This window comes from Tauraco erythrolophus, chromosome 14, assembly GCF_009769465.1.
Source record: "Tauraco erythrolophus isolate bTauEry1 chromosome 14, bTauEry1.pri, whole genome shotgun sequence".
Classification (NCBI taxonomy): Eukaryota; Metazoa; Chordata; class Aves; order Musophagiformes; family Musophagidae; genus Tauraco; species Tauraco erythrolophus.
The window spans coordinates 17,518,524-17,542,240 of record NC_141478.1 but is presented as its reverse complement, the minus strand read 5'-3'; the positions used below and the strand labels follow the sequence as shown (position 1 = coordinate 17,542,240).

Sequence of the window (23,717 nt, the reverse complement as noted above, 5' to 3'; positions counted from 1 at the left end):
TAGGCTAAGCTTGGCTCTAAATTGCTTTTCATCCAGCTACATGTTTTGTCCAGGCAGGATGATCAATTTGAGAGAGAGATGGGCCTGGCATTTTTTACTTCTGGTGTTCTCTTTTGAGTTTTCCCGATGGCTTAGTTAAATATTGTCCATAATTATGACTAAAGACTGGTTTTCACTTTGACCTTCATTTCCAGTTGTTTGTCCTGTGTCTTACTGGACCGCCACAGGCCTTTCTGCTTCTTAGGTCTATTAAGAACTGCAGAGATACACTCAGAAAGGTAAGCATGGAAAAATATGGCTGCCTGTGACTTTTTAATGAGTGGTATGAAAAGGTAAGTGCTTACTGTACTCACAGTTGCCTTTCAGTGTTGAGTCTAAAGAAGGTGACTTAAAATGGAGCTGGGCTGCAGCCCTGTAGTCAGAGAGGTGTGAAGCTTATGAGAGTCATGGTTCTGCAGAAATCGCTGTGCAGGAGGAGGCACTGTTGGTGATGATAAGGGAATAAAAAGGTACTGAGAAGCCATGTCCAAAGGATGCAACTTCATCAGCTTCCTTTTTCCATGTGTTGGCTCTTGATCATCACAAAACTAACACACGAGTACTACGTATTTGTAGTGAAGCTGGACATATTAGCAAGCAGTTGAGTTTTTTTCTTCTTGTGAGGAAACAGATGTTGTCTGTCTTCCCCTACTGCCAAGCCACATCAATTTTTCTTTTGGTAGGGGTGTCCTTTATAAGCATAATTTCTGAAGGTTAAAATATTCTGTTCTGTTTCCTATTTAAAGACACTGTGCAGGTTCCTGCCACTATTTCTTCTAACCTCAGAAATACGCCTGGTAAGCAGCAGCCAGTGAAAATGTAAGAAATTTGAAAATTACTGTATTTGTAATTAAATGGAGCTGGGAAGGCTGAAACAGGGGAGTATACTTACTGTTTCTGGTATTAAAAGATCATCTCTGACATTAGAGAGGAAGAGAGAGAGAGAGAGATGCTTTACAAGATGAGATCTATTCCTTTGCTGGAAAGCAGTTCAATTTCCATATCCCTCTCAATTGTTTTTGTTCCAGTTCTAATTTTTAGATTAGCCCCTGTAAAGAAAATGACTATTGTATTGTGCCTATGTAGCAGGTAAATCTATTAGTAGGTGTTATGTTATATAACTATCAAATCAGAAATGAAAAAGTAACCTGGTGTCTGTGTTTTAGAGCATTAGTGAGGCACAGGTTATTTTCCAGCAAACCTCAGTCAGTTGGACCTTTGTAAGTATTTTGCAGTTAAACCTGTGTGCTGGAGCAGCTTGGAGCTTATGCAGCTGCTCTGTTTGACACCAGCTACAGTTCCTCTCCAGCTACTTCAGTGAAGGTGCACGGGGCTGTGTGCTTCTCCTGCACGGTGCTGTGGCAGACTGGTAGTAAAGCTGAAGCTCAGCATTATTAATACGTGCTTAGAATGGCAGTAAAGGTTAAGCTTAGGTTCTTACTCTGTGCTTAGGTACCTGTTGATGGTGTACAGAACCACATTAAGTTACCACAGTCTTTCTAGAAGGAAATAATAAAGCTTGGGGCTGCCGTGTTTGAAACGTGCTTTCCTTTATCAAAGAGAACTTGATATGAATATCTTCAATAGAAAGATAGAAGATCACCTGTGTACATTTTCATACTGACTTGCAAAATCTATAACTTTTCAAGGTGGAATAATGGTAGTGTAACCCATGTGGTTTTTTTAGCTAAGTGCTAACTAGGAGAAGGTTGGAATTGCAAGTTTAAAGGGTGAATTATGCACGTATGTCTCATGGCATATAATGAAATTGAGCATTTATTCAGAAACACTTGCATTTGTTGAGCCACTACCGCACTTGGTAGCAGAGGAAATAGTTGCACAAAAATGTGAAACTAAGTACACTGTCAAGATGATTCCTAAGTTCTTTTCTAGCAGTTGTGCAGCCAAAGATTACCAAAACTAAATAAGATTTAGAGATTCCCCCCTCCCCCTCCCCAGTAATTCTTAGAAGAATTCTTAACTTCAGAATCTCTCTGACAAGGGTATTTGCTGATTGATGGTGTTCCTTTTTTAATTACTGATCAGAACATAGTGTGCTTGACGAAACTGAAAGGTGAAATGCCTCATACTGTTTCAGCATCTTGCTGTGGTTTTAATTTATTTTAACCCATGTATTGATCAGCAGGACTTGTGTTTATGACAGTAGCTTTCTATTCAAATGTTCCGTGATTTCAGAACACCTACAAGCTGTTTGGCTTGGGAGTATACTAACTTCATAAAATTTTGTGAGCAGGTAAACAGCTGTTTACTTAGTAAGGCTAAATGGGACAATCCACGTTTGTGCATTAAGCTATTCAGATGAACACTGCTAGCAAAGCAGAGAGTATTCTCTTTATTGTAGAAGACACCGTTTTATGCCGTTTTAAAACTCTTGATCCTGTGCATACTTAGACAGAGCCTTAGCTTAGCTCCTCAGTTGTCCTGTCAACTTTGCTTGAACAGCTTTCTGTGTATGGCATAGTTTTGTGGGAATCCGGGGGGTATTCATGGCTAGAAAGTTAAGCATGTGCGTAAAGCAGTTACAGAATCAAGAGTTAAATGCCTTTGTGTTAAAACCTGGATGTGAGCAGTCCAGGTAGGAGAGGAATTCAAGCACTGTCCCTGTGGAGGAGGTGGCATGGGTGGTGTTAGTATGTTGCTGCCCTGAGTGATCAGCACTTTTTTCTTTTGTTACGGTTCATTTTTGATGTCAGTTGTGCTTAAGCAGAACACACAGTTCATTGCTGTATTTTCTGCACAAAGCCTCTTCAAACACAAAGAAAAGAGGGGAGAGGGAGAAAAGGGGGGAGCTGTGAAACGTATACAATTGCCACTGTTGCTATGCGAAGTTTAAAAACGTTTCCGTGAGGGAGGAGTAGTACTTATGGCACTTGACTGAATTACAAAAACACTTATCAGTGGGTGAAATCTTGCCCCAAATAACTTATTTCCCTTGCACTTCTGACAGGATGGAACTGCCTCTTTTGCATTAGCACCAGATTAAAAAAAGATGTGTCAATTTTCTCCTGCTTTAAAAATACTCTTTCAATTTCTAACCACTTGACAAAACTCTAGACGAATGCTTCACATGAGTTCAGAGATGAACCTGGGCAGCTGGGGATAATAGCCTGTACTTCAAACTAGGAAGATAATTCTGTTGCGCATCCAAACCCATTTTATGCAGAGTTTATCACATTTCAAGAAATGTGGCTTGCCTTATAGGTATCAGATTGGGAACTAAACCATTTGTCACCACTTCTGTTCATGAATTATGCTATTAGTTGATTGTGCTTTAAGGCTTTTGTGTTGTTTGTATCAGCTACTCAACATCCAGAATGCCTGAGTAGTTCTTCACCAATATTAAAAGTATTTATGATCATTCTGTTAATAAACCATTTCTTCTTTGGGGTTCCTTTTTGGCTTTTATGAAATTAGGTTTTATTGGAGCTCTGGAGGCTACAGTCAGTGCTTTGTTTTAGCCCACAATGCAGTAAAGTAGGTGACAGCCCTACCTTCTCTGTACCACAGCCACCTCACCAGCACGGTCTGTGTTGCAGTGAGACCACGGGCCCAGAAGGGGAAAACACTCAAGTGTAACTCCTGAGCAAAAATTAGAGTCACTTCTGGTGAAAATGTTCTGCCTTGGGTTTTTTGTCACTGACTTCAGTGCTTTGCTTGAGCTTACCAGATGATTTCATGTAAGCCTTTCATTTGTGCTCAGGTAGTGTATATCTGGACGAAGTGCTAACTGCTGCCTCCAAGCAAAAAGGAGAATAACCAAAGCCAGAGAGACTTTGAATGTAGTTCACCCGTTCAGTCTTGCACAGCGATCATAGCCCAGGACACTAAGATACTCTTCTCTTCCAATGTTTCGAGTTTTTCAAACAGTCCGTTTAGTTGATAGTGGCATCAGGTGATATGTGTTGTGTCAGAATCTGTTGGGACATGCACTTTTTAAAATGAAGAAATTTTTGAATAATTAAGAAAAAAAAAAGGTTGCTTTTGTCTTTTCACGTGCTGCTGCTTCATAAGATGAGTTCTTTGTGGCAAAGCGGAGCATGGCAGTGAATGGTCATGAATTTTGCTGCTACAAAACAGTATTATTAGGATGGTTATGAATAAATAACCCTATTCCATTTTCATGTGAACAAGCTTGTCATGAGCAATCCAGCCTTTGATCTTTGTCCGTTCCTGACTGAGTCTCAGCTAGCTTATTTTTCCTTACAGGCAGATTGCTATCGTGTCGTTTCTCATCAGTTCTGACATCTGTATCTGTGACATTTTTATTAATGCTCATCACCAGTTTCAGTGGTTGAGTAGTGTTGCATTCTGTGAAATCCTAGTCGTTGGTTCAAGGTTTAATTCAGCCATGAAAAAGTACGGGATTCTTTGAGCTGCAGGTTGTCTTGGTTATGATAACAGGCTTGGCTTGTAAGTAGCGTTCGGTTCTTCTCAAATGTTGAAACCCGGGTCCCAAGGGGCTTTTGGGACTGGGTTTTGCAGTTCCCCCACTCCCCACTTCTTCAACATTTTCTTGATTATGTCACAATGTAATCATTGTTCACTCCTTTATTACTATCGCATTTATAGTTTACTGGGACATTTCAAATTTGGATTTAATCTGATAATGGCTGTGAGAAAGATTACAATATATTCCCTAGGCGTTTTGCATGTAGTCTAGCTCAGTTCTTATTCATGTACACATTTATATATAGTTTTGCAGAAAAAATCTAAAACATTGCATCATTTCACACTGCATTTTGACATTTCAAAGTTCAGATCCCACATTTGCTATCCATAAATTTTACTTTCGATATATGAATGCACTAGTCTCTACATGACATGTCTTGTTAGATCTTACAGAATGGTACATAAACAGCGCAGAAGAAGAAAACAAGGGGAAAAAGTATTTTCTTTGTATTAGGGGAATTAATTTGCTTTTATTAGAGGAGTAGTTTCAAGACTAGTTAAGTATCTGAAAAGAAGTGATATGTTGTCTGTCTTTGTATGGATTTCATTGATATAGACACATTTGGGAGAGTCCTGCAAATGCATCAGATCAGGGAAGAGCGTAATGTATTTTATCTTTTTGTTAGGAAAATGCTCTTAGTTGCATTCAGTAAGTGAGCTATCAGACATGCCAGCTGAAAATTAATGCTTGAGAAAACATTGGTTTATTGAGTTTTCAATTATTCTTACATAAATATAGCTGATTACCCAGGTTTTAGGTTTGCAACGGTTGTAATAAAACTATAACAACTTGTTACTTTTTGAAGATAAATCGGTTGTTTGCTGTTAGTGAAGCAAGCATATTTTATTTTAGCAGTGGGAGTAATAAGGGCACGTGTTGACAGTAAAGGATGTAAATAAAGCTTTTTTTGGCATGGGGTAATGCCTCTATATTGTGAGTGAGAAGATATTGTTTAAACGGGTAAAAGAAAATTCATCAGTTTTTCATTACTGCTTATCCCTGCGAGCATCTGGGTATTGAGTACCACTGGAAATCAAGGGAATTTTTTTCTGACACAGTCACAGTGAGGGCAGCAGAGAGATGCATATCTTTATCCCTTTCCTTCACAGTGCATTTATATCAAGCCATGTCACAAAACAAACTCCAAGTGCTGTGAGCCTTCCCATAGTATGAGTGCAGGCATCCATGAAAACTATCTTTTGTGTAGTGGTATTTTCTCTGAGAATGTAATTTTTTTTCACTCGTGTGTTATTCCTTTGAACTCTAAATGAGCACTTTGGCTGAACTTGGCAGAATTATATATTGGGAATTCAATGCCAGTGATTTCTTCCCCTTACCATGCAGAATTTTGTCGTAGGCATTTCAGACAGTAAGCACGGCAGACAAAAGACTGTTTGCCCTTGACAACAGGCGTGCACGTTTATTAGGTTTTTAGCCAACTTGGTTAAGGTTTATTTTACACACGCTTTGTCTAAGTCCCTTTGCTTTTACATGGCTGTTCCCCACTCCACCCCAGAATATGCTTGTTAATTCCTATTATATTATTATTATATTATTCTATTTTTATATATATAGAATGATATCTTGCATTATCTGAACTGCTTTCAGAACATTCTTATTAGAGTATAGGTATCTGACAAGCTTTGGCTTTGCTTAAAACACCCAGTCTGAAATCTGTGTTTTGCAAAATTTTCCAAACTTGTTCTTTATTTGCAATATCAAGCGAGGAATATGTTCTTACTGCTCATAGAGCAGAGGCTTTGATCTCAGACACCTTAAACTGAACATTTTAGCAGCTACATTTTTTTCCCATTTGGGTAGATGCATATGGCTTGGTTATCTTTCATCAGTCTCATTACTTAAACTCAGGTGCCAGAGCAGTTATGGTGTTGCAGAAGGGATATGCTGGCAGGCTTGCATGCCTAGCAAATTTCCGTTAAGGGAAGGGTCAGCAAAACTTACATTTGATTTTTAAAAATACTGTACTTTCTCAGGTGTATGTTTCTGTCATTGCAGTTTGAGCTAACAAATGGAAGAACAAAATGTGCAGGCATGGTATTTCCAATATTGCTTCTTAAAATGTGTCGTGTCTTCTAAATGCAGGTACTGTAGATAAAACCTGAGCTCTCACGTAATGGCTGGCCAAGGAGAACTCATTCATGAGCAAAAAGAAATTTATTCCTTTAAGTTCTGTTGCTATAGAGAACCTAGCCAAATAAACATACCTCTCTGCATGTCTGAGTTCCATTTTCAGAAGGGAGTTAAGTGCATAAATCACGTTTTTGGTATAGATTTTCAGGCTTATATATCTTTGATAATATTTCTTGCAGTTTGTCCCGTGTGTCAACTTTTTCTAGCTCACAAAGTACCCTGTGTTTCGGATAGGAGAGGCATCTGTAAAGGCCACTATGTCTGAAATCTGCTTTTCACTGGAAAAAGAAACATCTGTTGACTTTATTATATGTCCTCCGTTTCTATGCTCAGCTTCGAAGAACAGTTGTTAGAGGCTTTGAGACAATCTTTTGCTTGAACAGGATATCAGACAGCTTCTGCAGCAACTGGAACTTAATGTGATTTCAGAGGTCAGAACTAGCAACGTGATTTTGAAAGCACAGAAAAAGAAGTTTATGCAACTGTGGAGTTACACCTATGATTTGCTCTGTTTCTGTGTCTGTTGAATACATTGATAGAAAGTCTCACTACATTTAGTGAACTTTGGATGAAGCCTTCAAGAAAAGAAAATATCTAGATGAAGGAATACTCTGTATTTCAGTTATTAATGGAGCACTGAGCCCCCTCAGCAGACTTAGTTGCTTACTTTCTTTGACTTCATGATCTCTTACTAGCGTCTTGATTTCTTCAAAATCTACCATTTCCTCAAACAGAAGTGAAGTCTAGAATTTTTTTGGTATTATAGTTTTCCAGAGACATGTCTAATTCTTCACACCCCATCACCGTTTCTCATGAAGTCAGTAGGAACTCTGTTTCATTAGGAAGAACAGGGTCTGGTTCTAAAACAAAGTTGTTTCGACTGCATGCTTTGGCATTTAGGGCAGGACAAAAGTTGATGTCTTTAAAATATTTCTTTGCCAATCGCAAATGGGTATGTGTTCAGTACATTGGAAATCAGATACAGGAAAAGTGAAATAAGATCAGAGTCTCGCAGGCTACTTGTTTGCACAGTGCAGTGCAGCAGAAGCAGGAAATGAGACTGCGTTTAGCTCAAGATAGTATGATCCTTAGATGTGATTCTAGCCTTATCCATTGTGTTATGTCGGCACCTGGCACAGCAAGACAAGTTTGAGCAGAAAAAAGAGCTACCTGCAACACAGTGTCCTTTGCTATTGGTAGTTTTAAAGTATGAGAAGATGCAAAAGAAGCCCTTCACAGCAAATGAATTAATTAAATCGACAAAAGCAATAGGGTATGAAAATGCATGTGATATGTAAAGTTACAAAATGAATGGCTTATTTACGACTTCAGCTGTTTCAGTACAGCATTTTGCCCAACTTCAAATTGTTCTAAAAAGGATTAGATATAATTAATGCTGTATGACCTCCTTTTTTCTTCTTTTCAAAGAATGTAGAGCTGTACATCTAATGAGGACCCCTGAAAGGACTGTTATGTCCAATTGTCTCAATTATGCAAATAACGTTGATATTTTAGCAGAAGGGAGGGGATACTTCAAATTAAAAGTTTCAACTCCTGCTTTATCCTTTCTGCAGTGCCGGCATTTTTACAGCAAGTACATCCACTGTTTGAAGAGAGGAAAGGAGGTTTAACAAATTGGAGATTTGGGCACTATCAAAGTAGATTTGTTGTGCCTTGTTCCACCATGAGATGAAAATACCCTCTGGGCAGGGAGATGGGTCATGAGACTTCTAAAGGATTACCTTCAAAGGGAGTCATGAGATTGGTTTGAACAAAAAAGCTGCTCACATGCTTATCATATGAGATTCTCTTCTTAAAGTGGTGGAAACCCATCTCCTTGGGAATTCTCATGAACTTCAGAGAGACTGGAAGTCCTAACAGTAAGATGAATGAGGAGTCTGAACGATAAGCAGAAAGATGGGACAGAAGCTCAGATTTAAATGCAGTTTATCTATTCTAGACGTAATGCATCTTTCCAAACTCTGAAACACTTCCAGTGGCAAGCAGGTAGGACATGATTTTAAATGATTTTTCGTTTCATTCCTGATCATCTCCTGCTACCTTTTTTTTAGCATTGAAACGCGTAATTGAAATTTGCGCTGAAGAGCTGTATAGTGACCTACGATTGACTGGAGAAAGATAATTCAGTGGAAATGACAGTATTCTGATTAGACTATTTCCTAGATTTCTGTTTTGTTTTGAAAGATGTGAATCCTGAAGTACTAATTGCAAGAAGATAAAATGAGTTTTCAAGTCCAAAAAAGGTATCTTGAAACATTTCAAAATTAGAAAATTGCTTGGGTGTGACTGTAACAAGACGTAGAAATGCTGGCAAAGAGAGATCAGGCGAACACATACCTTACGTATTTCAGTGGTTTGAGTGCTAGTGTAGAGCTACCTCTGCAGCAAATGGGGATGGAGTTCTGGGGCTTTTTTTTGTTTGTAGGTTGGGATTTTGCTTTGGTTTGGGGTTGTTTTCAGGTCTCAAAATTATCCAGTAATACTTTCTGGAGTTCACTTTTGGCCACAAGCCCTCTGATAAGCAAGCCTCTTATTGTGTAGGTTTGTTTCCAGATGAGTTTATCAAGGTCCAATGGTAGGTCAGGTATTATGGAAGTCTTAGAACAGAAAAGGGCATAATTTATGGTGTTTTTTCTTACTCCAGTGAGGGTTGCCAGTTAAGGAGGTTTGCCAGTGAAAGACTTAAACCAAACATTTACCAGTAGCCCCATCACATTTGTATCAACAATGCTGCTGTTGCTATTTGATGTAATACCTTTTCAGCCATAAAGCATATTGGGCTCTCATCTGAGATGTCTCTGTGAGAACTTCCTTGCCAAGATCCAACCTACGTGTGATCCCTGAGTATTCATGTGCCAATCTTTCAAATGATTGAGGAGCCGAGGAAGCTCAGTTTTGGCCCATGTTACGCCCTAGCTCTTCAAATCCCAACTCCAAAGAATGATTGTCCCGTCCACTTTTCTGTCATTTCCACCCCTTCTGCGCTAGTGCAGTTGGGGTCTTGAGGAGGGACATCTCGATAACAGTAACTCTAAGAGGACATATCCTTGTGTTCTCCTAATGAGCCAGAGACAGCCTTGAACACAGCTTCTGGCCTGTTTGAGTCTCCTTTAACTTCCCTAATTCACACTTTAAAATTTTTCTTCCTCACTTTTGATAATGGATTAAATCCAGTAAACTGAAACCTTTATCGTAATTTTTCCCCACTATCATTTTAATTCAAATAGTAGATTGTGGCTAACATTGTAAAGCCAAATATGTTGATGAGTTATATATAAGATTTGACAGTTGGTAAAATACAGTATATCAGTACAGGCAGAGTATCTCCTGTGTTGTGTTTCCTGGATTGTATTGTGATCTGTTGAAGCTAGATGTATTCTTCTCTCTCTTTAGAGAAGAACAATGTGTTCCACACCGTGGAAAAAAAAGTCCAGCAACATCTCTGGAGATACTGTTTCCTGGGTTTATGTCATCCATTAATTCTTTTCACTCCCATCTTTGAGGGTTTTAGACGGGTAGGGACTGAAAAGAAGATTGACCAAATTTTCTGAAAACTGTTTTTGCCTTTATACTTGTTTGAAATCTCCCATTGCCCTCACCCTTTGTAATCGTTTCAGTCCTGATGTACTCAAGTTTTCAGAAAGTTCCCGATGAGTGTTAGGAACTCTGAGGTATATACAAAACAGTATTTTAAACAGACATATTTAGCGTCTTCTTGAAATAATTTAACCCTTGAGTTCCAATGCTTTTATAATGATTTCTGAAAGATTATAAGGAATAATTTTGTGCAAACCCTGCAGCCCAATAATTAAATTAGCTGGGAATTCTTTCTTTTTTTTGAAAATGACAGAAAGCAGGATATAGAATGTGTCTGATTGTGACGTATTCCTTTAAAGGTTATGTATTAGCTAATGCCTGGAAAATAATTGCTTTACTGAGTGTAAAATTAGCCCCAGCATGTTACAAATTTTCAAGGGCTCAAACTATTTAACAGAATTCTACGTGGAAAAACTTGATTTCGTGATGTACTGCAAACTAATGTTAATTTCTTAAGGGACAGACAGGCTAACTAGTATACTACATATATTTGCAAACAGTGCACGTTTACAGAAAGCAGAAGAGAGAAGTAAATATTTGTTACCTTTTCTCAAAATATATATTTATTCAGCATCTCCAGATTTTAGAGACTTCTGAGATATGCGTATATAGTATTATATTGTGAATGTAGAAATTTTACTTTGTAGTAATTTTAAAGTGTGTTTTATCAACATGCCTAGCAGTATGTCTTAAATAGTGGCTTTCTTTCACCACATTTTGAAAATGTCAGTATAATGAATTCTCCAAGCCTACCTTTTCAGTGTGCTCTGCACTTCAAGTAGTACTAATTAGAACTGTGCATTTAGGACAAACTCTCCTAGATAGGTAATACCTCACACAACATGTAGTCATTGTCTTAAAATGTTTTTCTTTCATAGTTTGCCCTATTTCTTAACAAAAAAATAGTTATAAGGTCTCAAACCATTTAGTATTACAACATGTATGAAAAATCAGCATGTTTAACTGGCTTATCAGAAGTTTTATAGAAGTTATCTCTGAACTAGTAACTTGTCACCTCTTACATCAAGGAAGTGCTTATATTTTCAACCTCTTCTCCAAACAGCACGTTTTTGATAATTTCTAATATAATAGTCATTATTCTTAATAATGTGGACTTGAATGATCCAGATCTCTCTCAGATAGAGGCAATATTCTAGTCCAATATGGTATTTTTTGCATCTGCATCACTAAGTGCAGGTTAGTCTTTATGTGTATAATAAACATCTGTTGACACAGTTTTCTAAACCACAAGTAACGAGAATTAAGCACATGGGTAGTTTTATTTAGAACTATTCATAGGCTTAGTTTTGTAATGAGGGAAGTACATTGTTATGATTTCATAACTATTGTTGAATTTCACAAAGGAAGATCTGCTGTTGAGAGTGTTGAATCGTGTGGATTTCCATGATAATAGCATGTTTCTATTTCATAGAATAGTTTGGGTTGGAAGGGACCTTCAAGATCATCTAGTTCCAACCCCCCTGCCATGGGCAGGGACACCTTCCTCTAGATCAGGTTGCTCAAAGTCCCATCTGACCTGGCCTTCAACTCTTCCAGGGATGGAACATCTACAACTTCTCTGGGCAACCTGTTCCAGTGCCTCACCACCCTCATTGTAAAAAATTTCTTCCTTAGATCTAATCTAAATCTCCCCTCTTTCAGTTTAAAGCCATTACCCCTTGTCCTATCACTACATGCCTGTGTCAAAAGCCCCTCTCCAGCTTTCTTGTAGCCTCTTTAGGTACTGGAAGGCTGCTATAAGATCTCCCTGGAGACTTCTCTTCTCCAGGGTGAACCACTCCAACTCTCTCAGCCTGTCTTCATAGCAGAGGTGCTCCAGCCCTTGCATCATCTTTGTGGCCCTCCTCTGGACTTGCTCCCACAGGTCCATGTTGTTCTTATGTTGAGGTCCCTAGAGCTGAACGGAGTACTGCGAGTGGGGTCCCATGAGAGCAGAGGGGCAGAATCATCTCCCTTGACCTGCTGGCCACACGTCTTTGGATGCAGCCCAGGATACGGTTGGCTTTCTGGGCTGTCAGCACACATTGCCGGTTACTGTTGAGCTTCTCATCAACCAGCACCCCAAGTCCTTCTCAGGGCTGCTCTCAATCCATTCTCTGCCCAGCCTGGACTTTTGTATTTGAGGTCAGAATAGCCTGTATTAAAAGCTTATAGTTAATAGTAGTTAAAGAGAAATATTCCACATGCATATAATCTGGGAGTATCCTGACTTCCTTTAAAACCGTATCTAGCAAATAGTCTTTATGCTAGACAGGGCAGTAGGTATTGTCAAGTATGAAAATCATTCCTGAGCCTTGTCAGAGCTAGATACTGGGGTCATCTTAAATCTTGAAATAATAATTATTAAATTATTAATTATTAAATTATTAATTTCTTCTTATAGAAGAAACGAGTAATCACCAGGCTACTTTGGCTAGCGTTATGTTAGAGGCTGCTTGCTGTCTTTCCCTGCTCATCCACTCTGCTATACTGGGCCTCTTGAGAATGGTTACGTGTAGGCAGGAATGACTTCGCTACCCATAGATAAAGTTGCTCAACACTTCCCCCAATTTGGGTCATTTTCCTGCACCATCCTAGCATCTTGGTTTCTGTTTGTTAGAACTCTTGCCAGTCATTAAGATCTTGGAGTAAAACTGGCTATATGGGGTGTCTGCGCACTGAAGGTTTTTTTTTGGGGAAAAAAATCCAAAACAGAACTCAGAAAAGAGGCCAAGTATAGATGTGTATTTGTGTTCCTCATCTCCCTATCATCTACAACAGAAGGGCTAAAGGCAAGAGGAGGATTTGACAAGTTAATAACAGAGCTGGAATACAACTGGTAACAAATGGAGATTGTACATTATTGTTAACATTTCTTAGAAAATCTCTTCCCTGAAATTTGGTACAATAAGGGATGGGGCTGAGCTGTTACAAGAACGGCTTTTGCTACCTCAAAATGTGGAAGGTGTGATGTGTAACATGGTCAGTGAGTTTCTTTATGCATTCTGTGCAAAAAAAAAAAAATTCTCCATTGCAAAACTACAAAAGGTATTTTCTGTGCAGGCAAGCGCTGAGCCAAGCTGCGCTGCTGTATGAAATAAATGACTGTTTAGTTGCTTTATGTTAGCTGCATTAGCTGTATAGTTATTTTAATGCTGAGCTGTGCCCAAACAGCTGTGCCTGCCTCTCAGTAGGGTGTCTGAGCTCGTGCAGCACACTTTACTAATGTGCCTCCATGGACTTTGTGCTGGGTATATCCAACCACGGCAGAGCAAGCCAGGTCTGCTGTAGTGTTGAGGCTATGGCTGTTTTCACATATCTAAGCCTCTGGAGAAGAGCTGTGTATCTCTGAGATGCAGCAGAGTTGTGTTAACTTTGGAAAGAGAGCTTGTTACTTCCTTTTGTAGGCTCTGTCCTTAAGTTACTGAATGTGGAGAGAAAATTATTCCTCTTGTTTCAGCGCATGTTTGCTGTGTGCCTCACCAGCAGGCCAGAAACACAAAGCATAATGAAGGCACGAAAGCTCATTACAGCGCTCTGTGCAGCGTAGCACTACTTACTGCTTCCCACATCAGCAGCAGGAGTGACTTCTGGCCTCAGTCTGAAATAACAATATTCCTTAGCGACACAGCCATCCTACCTGTTGTGTGTTAGTCTCAACCACAGAGCAAACAGCTTCCAGACAAGGTTGCTACAAGAGCATGGATTGAAATTGAACCATGTAGAAAATACAGTGAGATAAGCATAAGAATTGTCTTACGGAAATAGACATTTGTTTGAAAGAATCTTACAACTTTTATAAATCCCTTCTTGATGCTATACTTACTAGAAAATAATATGAGAGATCCTCTTTCTATTGGATATTGTTTGGTACTTCCTATTCTAATAATTGCTAAAACTGTTATCATTTGTACAAATAAATATTTTTGAAATAACTCATGCAAACTAGGGTTTTGAACATTCAGTTTAGATTCATAGGCTGTCACTGTGTTCTGTAGTTGGGGACGTTGTTCATGGCTCTGGCTCCCTAGTGAGATAACACAAATTTAAAATAGCATTACGGTTTTATGCCATGTATTTCTTGGTGACGAACAACTTTTTAGTAAAATCTTACCAGTTCATGAGTGGCTGCAAAATTGGCTATTAACATTCATCACATAGTTTCAAGTATTTTTCTCCAAGCAAGAACACTGTTATAGGGAGGACAATTGTTCTGGGTAGAACTAACCACCTGAAAGGTTGATTAGTTGGGCACTTGGCGAAACTATTCCTGCAAAGTGAAGAAGAATGATGGATAATGTAGTTGGGATGTTCTCTTTAAAGGTATTACGAAATAGAAATCTTTCTAGTATCAGTTTTTAAGTTCCAGGTTAACAGGGATTCTGCTGATATAATAATTTCTTTTCTTTCTTCTTTCGATTGTTTATTGGGCAGAGTTCTTTTTTGTTTTTTTTTCTCAAGTAACAGCAAGTGAATGTGATTACCTTCATGGCATTTACAAAAGTCTGTGGACTTGTTTACACAGTGAATTGACTTGTGCGTGCACCATGCGCCTGTTCACGGTGTGAATTATGTTCCACCTCCAGATTGCTTCTTTCTCTCACTATCTCATCAAAGCAAACATCTCTTTGCTCAAATCTGGCATAAATATCCCGGTTTAATTATTTGGAGCATTCCAATTAAATAATTGGGCAATGCAGTTGAGATTTGACTTCCCTCGTGATACCACCTTTTGCAGCATGTTACAAGCTAAAGGAGGATTACCAAGAAATGTTGGTAAGATGGTGTGAACAGGGTTACAGCTGAATGTTTCCATAAATGACAATGATCAATCCATATTTTAACAAGATGTTGGTGAAAGTAATTTCTGTTATTCCACAGATGTGAGCTCTGCTGCCCAGCCAACTCCATTTTTGTATTAGTCTGTGCTTAATTTAGCCCGAACAGCTTTGTCAAACCCTGTAGTACGCATGACATCCATTCACTTGGTCCCCTGTCTACTCCCTCATTGCATCTATGTGCCAGGCACAGTCCGCTGTGTCTGATCCCTGCACGTGGCTCCGTGCACCAAGCGCTGCTGTTTGTGTGCTTGCTTGTCTGCTGACCAGCTGTGCCTGGTACGGGCAAAGCCTCACTGGAGTGCAGCAGCTGGGGAGCGTGTGCTCTTTAGTAGGGTTCCAGGTGCCAAAGAGCTGTTCTACAGCAGATGCCCTGGAGCTGCAAGATAAGGCCAAAGCCCCATGCTGTCCTGACCAATGTGAAGCATGCCAAGCTATCCACCAAAGACACATCCCTGTTGCATGGAGCATCTCTTTTTGGGGATCATGGCAGTTGAGAGGGCTGACTACACTGGCTTTAGGTCTAGTTGAGTCTGGGCTTTGGATGTGCGTCAGTGACACTACGACTCTCATCCCTGCCCCCTTTTCACCTCTCAAATTCTTTCACTTCCTTTGGTGTTAGTTTTATCATTATGATTATTCACAGACACTAAATACTGCTGCTATCCTGCAGAGGTATATGAGAACAGAAATTCACAGCTTCTAGTGGCACAATGGTGTGTAAGTGTTTGTAGTGTGACGTTTCCAGTAGCTTTGCTCTCCTGTGTTGATTCCCACCCTGGATTTTCACCAGAGATATACTGGTCCAGAGCTCGCCTGCTGCTCTTGCATGAACCTCCAGTAAAACAGAGCTGTGGGCTGTGTTTTGGTACAGCCTGAAATTCAGGCCCAGTACTTGTTCATTGAATTATTATTATGTATGAACTGAAATAAATAAAATTTAACATTAATTTAGTGGCGAACTGGAATTGTTTGTGTATGGTGGTGAGAGAATATTTTCTCTTCAGTGACTGCATGTCTGCAGTCCTAGATATTCACGTTTCTCAGCAAATAGTTTAGATCATTTGTGATAGTCCAAGGACAGCTGGTCTTTGCAGAACTAGTTCTTGTGTTTATTAATGGCCATATTAGAAAGGTGAATAAATTATTTGTTTAGGGTCTTGGTTTTGTTAACACATGATTTACAAACTCACACTGATTTCTGTTCCTTTGTGCAGGAGGATCTTCTGCAGGAGAATACCTTATTTTAATGCCTAAGAGAACTAACAAATCCATGAAGTGGAATAATATAAATCCAGTATTAATTAGTACTGTTTCTTGGCAACATATTGATTTCTAGGCTGAAGACTAAGAATTAAGAGTGGTTTGGTTTTATTTTATTTTTTTTTATAATTTAGGAGATTTGTTGTCATTTTTCATAAAGGAGAACAAATACGCCACTGAACCTCTGAAGTGTGTTTTTTTTTAATTTAGATTCTGATTAGTACATACAGGATTTGCAATAACAAGCATTTGAACTTCACTACTATCAGCAAGTTGGCATCTTGCTTTTTTTGTTTCTTAGAGGTGAATGGAAAACATGGCAGTGTTTTTTAGTGCCATAATCTTGCTGGCAGCAACTGTTTGTCAGTCAGCTTAATACTCCCACTGGCTGTTGGTCTGAAAACTGTAGTTTATCTGTCATAGTCCTGTAACAATTCATCCATTCCAAGGTTGTTAAAACGTGCTTATTTTTTTCAAACTCACAAGAGACAGTATGTATACTTACGTTTTTCCTCAAGAAACCAAATACATTTCAATCCAGAGAGAGAATAGTACAGAATCTGTATCAAGTAAGTGGGGAAAGTGCTCATTTTCTGACAGCGAGTGTTTCTGCTCAAGTACTTGCACTGGATTATAATGAAGCTTTGGTTAAGCAGATTAAATAGACAAAAGCAGTGAAACTTCAAAGGCTGACCAAATATGCTGAGGTTTTATTTCCCTGATCTGTAATGCCTGCTTTTGCCTTCCTCTCATTAGCGCAGAAAAATAAGCCAGTAGAGCATAATGTGTTGTCCAATTGTAGTGCCGATAGGGACTGATTTCTAACGGGGTTTTTAGGTGTGAGTATGTAAGGGTTTTTTTGGTGTAGCAGAAGATAACAGACCTCCTACAAGAGAGGTTTTAAGAACGACTGCACAGCTGAGAGCTCAACTGTGCTGTAGAGCTCATTTTAGATACCAAAATGTGAAAGCTTCCTTCCAAACACAGATCTTAAGTCTGTGACTTAATCTAGCAGTTCATTAACTGTTTTTACGTGAAGCACACAAAATAGCAAACTCTGTTCTTTGGTAAACTACAAGGAATAAGGTAAAGCGGTACTCAATGACGTGGTGTAAAAATCCAAGCTGTTTCGATATTTCTAGCTTGCATTTTCCAGTATTCACTGCAGAACAGTTAAATGTGCAGCATCTGTTACCATTTATATTTTGAAGAGTGTTTCCTGCACTGTGGGATTGATTTGGGCATTTGTGTCACTCAGTCAAGGAGTTATCAGAGACCACACAGAAGTCTAAAATTTTATTCAGGGAAAAAAGTGAGTATTTTTAAAATATGTAAAATAATAATAAAACTCAAATTAATTAAAAATTAAAATATATAATAAATGATGTAACAACTGTAGCAGGTTCCTGTTAAGTTCATTTTATAACATAAAAGGTCATAAGCTAGTATGGTGTGTATAAGCACGAGTAGCAACATTGGACATCGTTGTAAAACAGCAGTGAATTTGGACACTGTCTCGTTCTGGATTAATTTCAAAAAACTATAATTCCAATCAAGTAGACTATTTTTAACTCTGACTATTTGAACAGCCTGAATACCTGTGAATTAGCAAAATCTGGTTCTGAACAGGTAAACAGTATTTGTTTGATGTAACTGACTGCCTTTGCATCCCACAGAGCCTCATGGATCTCCCTGTCTTGAGTGTTTCCTTCTGTGCTTTTCGAGAATTGCGCCTCAGTAACTAGACTCTGATGTTATAAAACTAAAGCATTTTCTGAGCTCTATTTCTAATAATGCTATTGCTAAAACTTGTCATCTTGTAAAAGCTTTGCCAGAAAGCGTAGAAAAAGAACTTATAAAATAAGGCTTTTTAGGTTCATTTGAAGAAGGAATGTATGGAACTGAGACAGGAAAGCTGACCAAATCACATGGCCTTTAGATATTAAATTTAATATTCTCTTGCTTCAAAATTTCCTACATAATCAAGCTCTTTATGCTAATTACCTGAAATACATGCCTGTCATTCAGGAAGCAAGTGACATTGCAAACTACATGAAGTTTCGTCTGATGAGTTCTTTACTCTTCCTCTCTCTCTGGTGCTGCGAGCTCCCAAGCAACTCCTTTTAAAATGAAGTGAGGTGGTTCTGCCTTGGTAAATCGGTAAGTTTTCAGTGGAGAGCAGAAGTGCAGGATCTCCCAGACCACTGACCATCAAGGCATTTTGGCTCAGAGGCACCTGAAAGAGGCAAACATTTATGTACCTGGACTGATTATGGACAGCTTTTTAATGAAGCGGAAGCTTGGGTTTGCAACTCATTTGCAATTATTTGCAATGAGGGAGCCTCAAGTAGTCTCCTATTATTTCAGACATAATGGAGGAAACAAAGAAGCCAGACAGGAACTAACAAGTCAACAAACAAAGGAACTGCAGAGACAGCTCTTGCCTCACACAAGAAAAAAAGATGAACTACCACACCCTCTATTCATCATGCTGTAGACTGTGCAGCACTTAGGGGGCTAGTCCAGTCTCCAGGCTGTTAGCAGACAGGCTGACAGAGCATTCATCTGACAGAAATCCGCAGTTGACTTTCTTCAGTCAGGAAATCAGCAAGGTTTTTGTTCTTTCTCTAGGAAAGGCCTGGGTTTTTTTGGGTTTTGTTTGTTTGGGGTTTTTTTGTTGAAGGCACCCTGGAAGTTCTCATGTAATTTTTAGCTTTGTCTCTGCAAAAATTTCATTTCACTTCCATGAAACTAAAGCAAAACATACGAAATTTGCTTGCTACTTGAAAAATTAATTAAGACACAATTCCCTAATTCAAACTCAGAAGAAGCAGCTTTCATCAGCAAGGCAAAGTTATCGGTGTCATCGAATCGTGAGTTTTTAACGTTTTTCATTCCTTTAAAATTAAAAGGCTGCTTTTGAGTTCAGTTTTTAAAATTTACCACTGAGTGTTGGTTTATTATTGTAATCATGATGATACTTTGCCTTGTTGATGGTTGCAGAAACATAGAAGGCCTGAGGTCTGCAAGAAAGAAACTGGGAAACTCTGGCCTGAAGCTATGTCTGAACTCACTCCCTTCAGTGTTCCCAAACTCAACTGCACTACGCTTCTGCAACAGACTTTCTAACCGCATTGCACAGATCTATGATTTTGTTCTAGCTTGTCTACGCATTGTTGTTTCTAAAATGGCTGTGAGCTTGGTCTGATTTCTGGTTTTCAAACATAGTAAGAAGCCAACACAATTTTATTTAGTCTTCGAAGTTGCTTTTCTTTTCCTATTTCACAGATACACCACGCCTGAAAAATTTGTACTTTTTCTCCCTGAAAAATTTGTACTTTTTCTGTCAAATGTGCTTTCAGTTTAAGGAATGCCTCCTCTTGAGACACATCTCCTTAAGAGTAAGATGCCTTAGAAATGACAGGAACTTGGTTTACAACAGGAAAAAATGCTTTTAAGATTGATAATCAAGCAGGCAAAGTTTTGGGGAAGCAATTTCTATATAAAAAGAACAATTCTAAAGTATTGTTTGGAGTAAATACTATTAATCTATTTATGTCATGATTTACGCTGTTTCTCTGTACTGCTTTGAGTCCGTTTACTGTTTACAAAAATGGGAAGAAGCAGCTGCATTTGTTGGTAGACCTTCAGATAAATATTGTAACTTCAAGACCAGCATCTTTGCACATAAAGGTTTTTACACACATTTGAGGTTTGCATTTTGTCCAAGTCATGGAAAATTCACATCACCTAGTTGCTTCATGAGAGGATGTAGCTGGTGTTTAAAAGTGATTTAATGAATTTAGTGCTGTTTTTAAAAACAGTAGCTGAAAACAGAAGGCAAATATTACTGTATCTGCCACGCAGAAATATTTCAGTACATTTCTTCTTATTTTTTCTCCCTTTTAAGGGTCAAAAGGCTTGGATAGAGAAGACCTTTTCAAAAAGAGAATGCGTCTATGTAATTGCCAACAGCAAAGACATTAGCAGGTAACATTTGAAAATTTTGTTTTGGCAGAAAAGGTTAATACTGAAGAAACTGGTTGATTTGGATTTTAGACGTGTGAAACTGAGATACAGTTTAATCACTGCTCTGAAAGGGAGATGACAGGGTAACAAAAGTGCAGGACATGCTTGCACTCAAGTCTATATAGAGCCATGGGATGTGTCATACAGAGATAAGGCTGGGCAGCAGGAGAGGCAGTGAGTTGTTAGTTCCTAGCTTTGTAAACCAGAGCGTAAGTTCATACTGAATTCTGAAAGCAAGAATGCAATAATCTGCACTGTGAAGTAAGTAGTACCATTCTTCACAGTTGATATGACACTACCAATAACATTCTATACAGGGAGACTGGAATTCTCTAGTCCGTATATTAATATTACTGCTACCACATGGATTGGCTGAATTGTGGTCCAGCTTGTTTGGATAACATAACAGTTTGTCATATGCTAGCTGTCATCTCTGAGTAAGAAACAGATGGTCTCTGCTCCTGTTCTGCATTCGTCCTCCTTCCTTGTCCTTTAGCCTAGAACAGCTTTCCAGTGTATTACAGAAGTGAAGTGAAATTTTTTATCTTTGCTTGTTAAGAAACACCTGTGGGCTGGTAATTCTGGCGTATTTGTGTAGACAAATGCAATAGAGATGGCTTAAGAGGTGTTTCTATGGTTCGTGTAGAGCAAAGCATGATTAGTTGAAAATCTAATTTCTCTTCTTTAAAAAAAAAAAAAAATCATCAGCCAATCTTGAAGACACTGTAATCAAAGTCGCTTCAAATTTTAATTTACAGGTGCTGCTGTGGCCAGCTCATTAACCAACATATTCCACCTCCTCCAAGTATAACAGCTAATAAAAATGGAGAAGAAACAAAGCAAGTGGAAGCTCAGCCAGAGAAATGGTCTGTCAGTAAACACACCCAAACGTATCCAACTGATGCCTATGGAAACCTTGAATTCCAGGGAGGAGGACATTCAAATAAGGCCATGGTAAGGAGCCTAGGCTACTTAAGGTGTTCATCTGGTATATTAGCTTAATAGATATGTGTCAGGATTCCAGCTCACTCATTCACTCACCTGTTGAAATCGAAGAGGATCTCTTCACTGTCTCAGAGAGTGTGGATGAGATGCTCAAAAACAGAAAGAGAGAGAAAAGGCAAGAGAAAAATAATACCTACTTAGAAAGCACCTTATAATGTCTTGATGAAATAGTTTCATTGAAGTTACTGTCAGTAAATAATCAGCTAAGGAGGCAGCTGCATGTATTAATGCCCAAGATTTCATCTGTTTGTATTAGATTTGCGGACCAAATAACCCAGCATGGATAGAGGTTTTTTTTCCTCAGGTTTGAAGTCTAATAAAAACAGAAATTAATCTTGCCTTCCTGAAAGACAGAGGCCTGATAGAGCTGGAAAAAAGACTACTGAGTTTTCTTAGCAATGGAACAGCAAGTCAAGCTTCTGCAAAACATATTTGTTTTGCCTCTTTTCTGGACAAATCCAAACCTAGATTTGTTTCTTTGCTCATTTGCTTTCTTACCCCTTTGCTGAGACTGCCACTCGAGATAAGCACACTGCAAAAACTTGTGCAAAATGTATGGGAAAGGTTAGTGGGTTTTGTTGGTGATTTGTTTTTAAAGCAGAAATAAGCACTAATTTATTTCATAGTTTTCTTTGATAGAGTAGTAGTTTGAAAAGAAAACACAATGGTGGAACTAAACTGGAAAGAATGCAAACCATTGCTTCGGAGGCAGAAATAGGTACATCAACAGTGAATGGGATAAAATGTAACGTAAGCCTCCTATTTCTTACGAAGGTCATTGCTTCTGTTTTGCAGTCAAACCAGAGGTTTTAGGAACTACACAAAACACCTTTCAGTCATTTTAAATAGGTGACTTCCAACAATGCAGATTTGTAATAAGAGCTTAGGATCACTTGATTGCAGTCAGTTTTGCAAGTGAAGAGAGGAAAGTGGTGCTTTCAAAATTCAGGAAATGAATCGTAAATTCTGATAGCAAAGTGAAAGCTTTCAACCTATTTTTTCTAATTATAAGCAGCAGAGAAATTTAATAATGTGTTGCTTGAAAATTGTAAAACTATTTCTTCAAGGTGGAAGGCTTAATATGACCACTTTGATCAGTCAATAGACAATTTACGGAGCAGATGGAGTTGCAATATTACACATTGCTTTTTGCAGTATGTCCGTGTGTCGTATGACACTAAACCAGATTCTCTGCTGCATCTCATGGTGAAAGACTGGCAACTGGAACTGCCTAAACTCTTAATCTCTGTTCATGGAGGCCTCCAGAACTTTGAAATGCAACCTAAACTAAAGCAAGTATTTGGAAAAGGTCTGATAAAGGCTGCCATGACCACAGGAGCTTGGATTTTCACTGGAGGTGTTAGTACAGGTAAGCAATTACCAGCACTTCTAGTTTACTTAAGAATTCAGTGATGTTCATTCACTAATCTTTCCCACAGGCAGAAAATTTACGTCTACATGAATGAGTCATTAGCCACTAGACCAAAAAAAGAGCATTGTAATTGTTTGGGTTAATCTTCTACCCAGCCCAGACCATAACATTTTCCTGGGTCAATATCGATTTGTGTTACTTAGTGTTTCCTCTGAAAAAACAATTTCATCCTTGGTTTCAGTAGCAAGGAATCTACCACTGGTTATATAATTTTTTTTTAGTGGTTGAAGAAATCTCTTACTCCAAATTTGCCTAGCTTCAGCTTCTTACTGTCATTGGGTACAAAGATCTTTCTGTTAGTAGAAGTATATTTCGTGAGTGTGTTTTCATACACGGCACTTTTGTCAAACTGCACAGGCTGAGTTCCATAAAACTCTCCCGCTAAGCATGTTTTCCAGTCTTTCAGTCATTATCACACCTCTGCTTTGAACTCGCATTTTTTAACAGCCTTCTTGAATTTTGGATGCTGCAATTTTTGAGACAGTGCCTTGATGAAGCTTTTAATCCCTAAAGTAAAACATCCTTTCTGCTTCCGTTTGACACTTCTGTGTTCATGCAGCCGAGGACCGAGTTAGCCTTTAGGCTGTGTGATCTCTCTGAGAGTTAGTGATCAGTGATAACCCACTTTAAATGCCATGTCCCTGAGTCACTGTCTCCATGGGATCACCCACCACCACACATGCACATGCTTCATCTTGTAATATGAGACATTCGTTCTTAAATGAAAGACTGTACATTGACAATCTTGAAACACAAACCTGAAGTCAGTTGTAAATGTGTCTACTTGAAGACATTGCAGTCTCCTGTTTGTATTTTCCTCTGGTCATCTGGCCACCTAAAACAGTTTTATGTTTCTGTGTTCCCTTTTTGA

General features: G+C 38.7%; 1 protein-coding gene across 1 annotated transcript in view; it reads left to right on the top strand.

The window, feature by feature from the left end:
* The window catches only part of TRPM1 (transient receptor potential cation channel subfamily M member 1), an 84,561-nt gene that overhangs the window by 21,247 nt on the left and 39,597 nt on the right, over positions 1 to 23,717 (top strand). The window contains exons 2-4 of the mRNA XM_086620004.1: positions 20,291 to 20,370; positions 21,168 to 21,363; positions 22,570 to 22,783. Coding sequence (XP_086476130.1) covers positions 20,291 to 20,370; positions 21,168 to 21,363; positions 22,570 to 22,783 — 490 coding nt within the window. The remainder of the gene's footprint in view (positions 1 to 20,290; positions 20,371 to 21,167; positions 21,364 to 22,569; positions 22,784 to 23,717) is intronic.